Source organism: Nicotiana tabacum, chromosome 16, assembly GCF_000715075.1.
Source record: "Nicotiana tabacum cultivar K326 chromosome 16, ASM71507v2, whole genome shotgun sequence".
Lineage (NCBI taxonomy): Eukaryota > Viridiplantae > Streptophyta > Magnoliopsida > Solanales > Solanaceae > Nicotiana > Nicotiana tabacum.
The window spans coordinates 7,714,562-7,723,162 of record NC_134095.1 but is presented as its reverse complement, the minus strand read 5'-3'; the positions used below and the strand labels follow the sequence as shown (position 1 = coordinate 7,723,162).

The 8,601-nt window shown below is 34.6% G+C and overlaps 1 protein-coding gene across 2 annotated transcripts; it reads left to right on the top strand.

Moving 5' to 3' along the window:
• The first annotated feature begins 2,750 nt into the window (after positions 1-2,750).
• LOC107775986 (putative transcription factor KAN4) lies at positions 2,751-7,657 on the top strand. 2 transcript variants are annotated; one of them, XM_016595794.2, is made up of 6 exons: positions 2,751-3,863; positions 4,173-4,249; positions 4,511-4,547; positions 4,936-5,077; positions 7,168-7,255; positions 7,364-7,657. In XM_016595794.2, the coding sequence occupies exons 1-6, from the start codon at positions 3,437-3,439 to the stop codon at positions 7,499-7,501; spliced, it is 909 nt and encodes a 302-aa protein (XP_016451280.1). In that variant the 5' UTR covers positions 2,751-3,436; the 3' UTR covers positions 7,502-7,657. The 2 variants fall into 2 exon arrangements, with proteins under 2 accessions (XP_016451280.1, XP_075088674.1); XM_075232573.1 differs by having other exon boundaries at positions 7,165-7,255.
• The last annotated feature ends 944 nt before the right edge of the window (positions 7,658-8,601 follow it).

Genomic DNA, 8,601 nt, shown 5'->3' with positions numbered 1-8,601 from the left:
ATGGTTCGGGCACATTCAGAGGAGGAACACTGATGCACCGGTGAGAAGGTGTGAACGGCTGGCGGTGGTGGGTACGAGGAGAGGTAGAGGGAGACCTAAGAAGTATTGGGGAGAGGTGATCAGGCAGGATATGGCGCGACTTAGGGTTACTGAGGACATGACCCTAAACAGGGAATTGTGGAGATCGAGCATTAAGGTTATAGGTTAGGAAAATTGTGATGTCTTTTTTGCAGCGCACTAGAGTGACACTAGCCAGTTAGGAATTAGTCTTAGGCTGCTATTGATCAACTACTGATGATGGGCTTTATCTTCTGTGTATTAACACCTTACATCTTTCTCGTATTTCCTATATCTCTTATATTGCTGTTACTTTATTTTTTATGGTATTTATGTTATGTTATAGATTTTATGGTACTTTATGTTGTTTTATTATGAGTCTATTGATAGTACTAATATAGTGTCTCTTGTTGCCTCTTTGAGCCGAGGGTCTCCTGGAAACAGTCTCTCTGCCCCTCGGGGTAGAGGTAAGGTCTGCGTACATATTACCCTCCCCAGACCCCACTTGTGGGATTACACTGGGTTGTTGTTGTTGTTGTAATGTAAATTCGGATTTGTCAATGCCTTGGACACTAAAGAAAACAACTACGACATTATTCCATTACAACTTACAAGCCCTTTTTATGCTTCTTTCCCTACTAGCTCGGACCTCCCTCAAGAATAACCTAGTGTCTTGATTTTTACTCATAAAAGAACATGGAGATATCTTAATCCCAAAATATTACTAGAGAAGTGGCACTAGGTTGAATAAGAATGGGGGTAGCGTCAGATACATGTGGGTCTGAAGCGCCGGTGTCGCCGAAAGTCCCAGCCACCCTCTGACACTCCAGCCTATTCTCTCTCGCTCTCATTTTCCTTCTCTACGTCTACTCGATCTCCTCTTTCCCGTTATATATCTCCCAATACGCCACGACTGAACCCCGTTATTTGTGGGAGCTTCGCACGTGTACAGCAAGCTATTATTTATGGTCCAAGACTCCAACTCTACACACTGCAAATTAAAAGATTTACTTACGTCGTGTGTTTATATAGCATTTCATTAATTTAGTATGATCAAGTGTAGATTAAGGTTCAAATACATATTAATTAACCACGATAACTCAATATAACCATATATAAAAGACACATATCGTTTAGTATTGATTAACTAAATTTAAATATCGAGAGCGTGAATAAATCTTTTTTATTAAACCCCGTCTTTGTAAAGTTCACCCCCGTGACCAAATAACGAGCAAGACTACATAAACGTATCCATGGCTGGACTTATATTGGACTCATCAGGGGTAGATCCCCCCAAAAAATAAAGTACATGTTTACGGGAATCTAGTAGTTTTTGCTCATACCTTACATATATATTAAAAAAATTATTAAATATATTTAAATATTATACTATAAATCAAATTATTTTTGTATATTATTTTGAGATAATTATAGGAACCATTAAATTTTAAATTCTGGATGAGGATTCTTCTAATGGACGGCCTTGATTTTCAAGAGTTCAAAGATATATGCTCAAGACAAAAAATTAATGCATTTGTTTCGTTTCTTTTTAGAAATTTCGAGAGCAACAGATAAGAAAATGTACCGATCTATCGATGTAGCATCCATGTTCCAACTAAGCACAAAAATACCTATCCAGTGTGAAATTAAACAAAGAAAAGTATTGTCGTTATTATTCTTTTCCATGTGTAAATTGATGTCATAATACGTTGTTGTGGGACAACGATGAAGAGTGAATAATTACTCCGTAAGGTGCATAGTTCGGAAATAAGTAAATTCTGAATGCCATGACTCAATATATTGCTTGTCCAACAGACAATAAACAAATAGAATTTAGGCATGGAAGGAATTAAATGCGCTTGTGCTATGTTCGCAGGAGAGTAATTAGGACTCCCATTTTAACCTTGATTTGTGCATGTCCGTGGTGTGGAATATTTTTCGGTTTGTAGTAATATTTCACTGTGTCACCTTGAAATTCTTGCCTTATTAATAACCATGATTTTCAGTTCCCCTTTGAATTTGTAGCGCACAGTCAAAATTCATAGCGGGAATGTCAAATAGGAGTTTGTTGCATTATTGCTATATATAATAGACAAAAGATAAATGAGCATAAAAGCACAGGATTTATTGAAAACGGAAAATAAATAATGTTGCAGAAATTGACTCGTTTGAGATAATTTAATGAGTTGTGAAATAAATCTAATAATTTGACAACCGGCATCTTGTTTTATATAAATCAAACTTTGTCATTACAAGTGTTTTCCCTCTCATTCCTTTAGAAGAGAACTAAATTCAAATTTATATAGCTGAATTTGTTGTGCGAAGGTTTGGTATTATTTTTAGGACTAAATTTTCCTGAAAATAAGAGTACCAATTCAGCTTCCAGAATTAAGTTAGTTTGTTAGGTGACAATGACATGGATACCGTTTATGCTTAGAGGACATTAATTAGTATTAATTCTTCAAATTAATGTTTTTGGGGGCAATGGATATTTTGGCCTCATCAGAGTCACTCCAGCTTCTTTCACAAAAATATTGTTGGAATATACAAATTCAGGAAAAAGCTAAAAGACCAAAAATAAACATAATGGAATAAAAACAGCAGAATTTTATTATAGGTCGCAATCTATGGACACTTAAAAGAGAACAAGAGAATGTGTGTATATGAGAGAGAGAGAGAGCAATTCCTTTCCCAATATTCCATTGAACAGTACACTAATTTGTTTTCTCGAATTCCAACCATTCCCTTCAAGAATACCTCCATTATATCTCTGCACCTCTTATTACAACCATTTTCCAAATTGCAAAGCTAATATAGCAAAAGGGGACTCCCACCCCCCACCCCACCCCACCCACCCCCAACCCTTAATTCTTTGTCCCCAACGTCCAAACAAAACATTTAACTCTCTGAAGAAATTAAAGGCGTTTGAACCTTCTGTATCCTTAAATACAGTTCCCTCTTTACACAAACCTTTTAAAGCAATACCTTTGCTTTACAGATTCAGACCCCAAGAATAACAAAAGCCATAGTTTGAAGTTATTTACTTTCTTGTACATTATTTATGTTGACTAGAGCTTACTAATAGTCTCTGCTATTCATCTCCTCGTTCATCTGCACATTTCTACTTTTGTTTCTTTATCAAATCCCTATCCTTTTTATAGGTTTTCTTTAGCAAAAAGCCTATTCTGAACCCCTCCTTTCTTTTGCTCCCTCTCTCTCTCTCTCTCTCTCTCTCTTTTTATTCACAACATGCAAATCATAAGGCACTCATGAGATAATCACAACTCAAAAAAACCTTTTTCCCTTTCCTGTTTAACAGTTCATTTCTCTATTTTCAAGACCCCTTTTCAAAAGAACGTTCTTTTTCAGCTCAAAACCTATGAGGGACACAATAAGTTCAAGTATGCCTGATCTTTCTTTACAGATTAGCTTACCCTCAAATATTTTAAAGTGTGATAATCATAGTTTTTCGACGGAGTCCGGTAGCAGCGGCGGAAGCGATTTGAGCCACGAAAATAATGGAATTTTTCGCCCACAAAAAGCTTTTAATAATCTTCCTTTACTTACCTCTTTTGAGCCGACGCTAAGTCTAGGGTTTGGGCAACTACCAAATAGAAACCTTCAACGTTATCATCAGCATCAACATCACCAGCAATATCAACCTCAAATATATGGCCGTGATTTCAAGAGAAGTTCAAGAATGATAAGTGGGGTAAAAAGAAGCGTTAGAGCTCCTAGAATGAGATGGACTTCAACTCTTCATGCTCATTTTGTTCATGCTGTTCAGCTTCTAGGTGGACATGAACGTAAGTTGAAAAATAAGAGTCCTCAAATTAAAGTAACATTCTTTGATATCGTAATAATTAAATGATCTTAAATTTTTAAACAAAGAGAAATCATATAGCCTAGCTTCACTTGCTTGAGCTACCGGAAACCTCCTCTTTACCTTCTCAAGGTAGGAGTAAGGTCTGAGTACACACTACCCTCCTAGACCTTATTTGTAAAATTATACTGGATTTGTTGTTATTGAGCTTCGCTTGCTTGAGATTGAACCAGAGTTGCGTTGCTGTTTAAATGCTGTACTAAATTTTCTTTATATTTTTTTTCTCGAATAGGAGCAACACCAAAATCGGTGCTAGAGTTGATGAATGTGAAGGATCTAACATTAGCTCATGTGAAGAGTCACTTACAGGTAAGGTTACTTTTTCCAATAGAGTAATCAATAGTCCTTTGAATGTATGAAGAAAATGGATCTATATTTGATTTTTATAGATATCTTTGTACCTTTTTTTTTCCTTCGTATCTTGTATTTTTACACTGCAAAAATCCATGTGAAACCTGGTGTTTTTCTTTTGGAGTACAAAGGGGTTAAGACAAAAAGGCATCTTGAGTTGTAATCTTAGCAATGTGGACTTTTCGCCTAATATATACTTTCTGTGTTTTTTTCATGCAGATGTATAGAACAGTGAAGAGCACTGACAAAACAACAGGTATATTTGGAATTTCATCTCCTAAAGGACCCCAGTATATTTTCACTTCCATCATTCTTTTTGTTTGCGAGTTGGAAAACTTTGTTCTCCTCATACACAAAAATCAGAAGGGAGCCTTGGGTAACTGGTAAAGTTATTGTCATGCGATCAGAAGGCTATGCGTTAGAGCCGATAGGATAGTGTTGTGTACAATAGACCCTTGTAGTCCGGCCCTTCCACATACCCCGCGTATAGTGGAAATTTAGTGCACCGGCTGCCCTTTTATAAACAAAAATCTGTGGTAGCTAGGATATATATTACTATTGGGTTTGAATTTAGTCCATGCATACAAGTCATGACTTATTATATGCTGATTATTGATAAATAAAATTATAACTTTAATTTGCAGCTAAAGGAATGACAGAGATATTTGTGAACCCAAACAGAGGGAATAATATTAGTGAATATGAAAAATCTTGTGAGGAGATTGATGCAATGACTGACCCTTCAGTATCACTATCAAACACCATACCACAAAATGCTCATATCAGGTGAGTGCATCTGCTTCTCAACTATAGTACATTATTTCTCCATTTTATCTTCTGACTTTGTTTGAATATGCTGTATTTTCATTTCTTCATCATTACAAATTGGAACCGAAGGCAACCATTAATGGGTTACTGACATGCACACATACGAATAGATAAGCACCAAACTAACTAGTAGACAAATACATATCTCTCTATAATATCTAAGTAGATGTTATTGCTTTATATATGTATCTTTATAACACTTTGTACTTTTTTAATTAAATTGTTAGATCGAGTTTGAAGGGAGTCATAAAGCAACGGTAAAGTTGTCTCTATTTAATCTATAGGTCATGAGTTTGAGCCATGGAGGCAGCAATTAATACTTGCATTAGATTAGGCTATCTACGTTACATCCTTGGAGCGTGACCCTTCCTCAGACTCTACGTGAACGTGGAACACCTTTGTACATCGAGTTGCCCTTATAAGATCGAGTTTGAAAATATTCTTAAACATGTATCTTAATTAATGTATATACTAAGGATAATTGTAGACAACTGTATTTAAGGGCTAGTGTGGAAAATACTTTAAGGACTTGTTATAGATACGAAGTAATAGCTTAGCATGTGGATGAATCAATAATTAGTGTAGGAGGCAGACATACACACACAAAAATGCCTTGACCGTGGAATTTATTCTGGTACAATATGATGGTGTCTGTATTAGCTTTGTTAATAGTGTAGAGAGATAAATGCGATTAAATACTCTACGGCTCTAAGTATCTTGATCTTGGTGAATAATGTACAAGGGCTTCTAGGTTTAGAGAGTTGTGAGTTACGTGTGAAATCCTATCCTATTGCTATAATGTTTGGAATCAAAATCCACTACTCCCGCTGGTCCATAATAGGTGGCTTTTTTGACATTATTATTTTAATTCAAAATAAATGATCTTTTGCATAATCAAGAAAAAATTAACTTTGTTTTTTTCAAAATTTGTACTTATTTACATATCTCAATGTGTCAAGTTAACAATATGCAAATTTTAATTAAGGTTAATTTAGGAGTTAGTATTTTCTTAAAATGCGTGTCAAATGCCAAAATGTCACTCATTATGGACCTGAGAGAGTAGCTAGTACTACTATTTATTTCTATCCGGTTTACATATTTGTCTTTTCAATTACCATTTATCTCATTTAAATATCGTAATTAATCAACACTACACTATTTTTTAAAACATCAAATATTCTAAATGAAATTCACTTGATTAAAATGGCAGATCATATGTATCAGAGATATTACATTAGCTGAAAGGGAAGGGACTTGTTTTTATTGGGGAAGAAGGGTAATTGATTTAAGCACCGATCTCTATAAGTGAGAGGTGTTTCTAAAAAGTCAAGCAGGCCGTTTGGCTCAAATCTCCAAATTGTATACTAGCTAGGGTGCCACTTGGGTACACTTCAATTCGGATTGGTAGGGGTCCTGTATTTGCCCCATATATTGTTATGCGAGATTATTAATTCAATGTTCTTTTTGGATGAACTTTGTTGACTTCTTTCATGGACGGCCATGCCAAAACCAAAATTATTTACATTAATCATAAGTAATCCATTGGAGTATTAAACACTGCTTTAGTCTATCAGTTAATTCGATCTAGCATATACTAGTACCCTCCTTAAATCATCTAAAACATGCTCTTAACTCATTAATATACTTCATATTCTAACATGCCATTTACGTCTTCATTTTGGTGTTCATTTTTCAACTTTCTAATGGTCCATATATATACCTAGCATAGGGCTAACTGGTGTACAAAGTATTTCGTGTTCACACTGAATCCGGGAAAGGGCCGTACTATAAGGAGTATGATGTAGACGTCCTACCCATTAGTGTCTGCTTCTACGACCCGAACACGTGACCTATAGGACTTTACCGTTGCTCCATATACCTAGCATGTACAGGCAAAATGCATGTCACTACGTTAGATATATAGATGTTGCCCACAATCTTGATTGCACCACCTAAACCTCTATAAGTCCAAGAAAAACCCTAATAGTGTTTCAAATTGAAATTCTTGTCTTACGTACTAACATGTTTTATCTTAAACAAATTAGCAGAATTCCATCTTCATTTATGACTGAGACAAATGCATGGAGCCACTCAAATAGAGAAAGGGCATTTCCTTATCCTCACATCTATTCAAATGTAAGTTAATTTCCATATTATTATTGGAATATAGATTTTTTTCCCTATATGTTGAGGACCTAAATTTATAAGTATGTATGTTAATTTTTTGTAATTGGATTTGTGCAGATGAAAGTTATTGAGCCAGCCGATAACTCAACTTCTTCTGATACATTGGTTAATCTTGAATTTACACTAGGAAGACCAAGCTTGAATATGGGACATGCTGGATCATCCTCAAATGATTCGACTCTTCTCAAGTGCTAAAATTATGAGATGTAGAGTTAAATTAATTAAGTTGACGTAGTTATTAATTACAGTTCTATCTTTGACTGCAATTAAGAAAATCTCTGTAGACTGCAGGATGGTTCAATTTTATCTTGACACGAAAAAGGGGAAAAGCTTTTAGTGGATTTTGCTAAATCATTTGAAGGTTAATTAGGTGACAAAATTTGACGTGTCTAAAATTTCCTTCCACTGAGTGTAACATTTCTAGAAGATTTTCTATGATGGGAAAGAGTCCACTATTATGATTTTTACGATGTTTAGAAGTTTCACCCTTAAACTGAGTGAAATAGTTTTAAGAAATATCTAGTGCCACAACTAATAATTCGGATAGCAATTAGATAAAATAGCAATTTTACTAACAAATATGAATTAAATGATGTAGATGACTATCTATATATCCATAAGTTGACTCTTTCAAAATTGACAAGACTATCTTGATGATATCATTAGAAAGAAACAGTCATGATTCAAGATGGATCTGCCCTCAAAATTAAGTCAATATCACATTACAAAAATGTGGGTCGTTGATCTAACTCTGATAGCTTAAGCAGCACAACTTGCACCCTCGCTTTTGAAGATTTGTTGCCTTATTTTGGTTAACTTGTGGTCAATAATTTTAAAATTCGGAGAATTTGATCCTCTTTTTCAAAATGCTAGAAAAAGTAAACAACAAAATTGGCTGGCTATTTGTGCAATAATCCCTTACAAATATGAGTAATGCCTTTCTAAAAATTGCCCAAATCAATTAACTTTAGGCTCATGACCCTACAACAATCCATTTGGGAGTTTTTTCTTCCTATACAATATTTGAAATTTATTTACTAAAATTATTTTAGTTTTGTATATTATCCGCTCTAAATAAGAATCACTACAAATTATATAAAATCCATTATTAGTGGCTTAAATTAGGGAATTTAATTATAGTTTTTTCCTTTTTTCTCTCCTCTCCTCTTTCCTTATTCTCTGCCGCATCTCTCCAAATTTAATCAATTATTAGTACCTTAAATTAAGAGATTCAATTACATTCTTTTTCTTTTTTTCCCTCCTTTTTCCTTATTTTTCTTCTGCCTTAATTGCTT

Coding starts and splice junctions, on each gene's coding strand:
- LOC107775986 (XM_075232573.1), top strand. CDS start 3,437: ATGAGGGACACAATAAGTTCAAGTATGCCTGATCTTTCTTTACAGATT. Junction 3,864..4,172: donor GCTTCTAGGTGGACATGAAC/GTAAGTTGAAAA, acceptor TTTCTCGAATAG/GAGCAACACCAAAATCGGTG. Junction 4,250..4,510: donor ATGTGAAGAGTCACTTACAG/GTAAGGTTACTT, acceptor TTTTTCATGCAG/ATGTATAGAACAGTGAAGAG.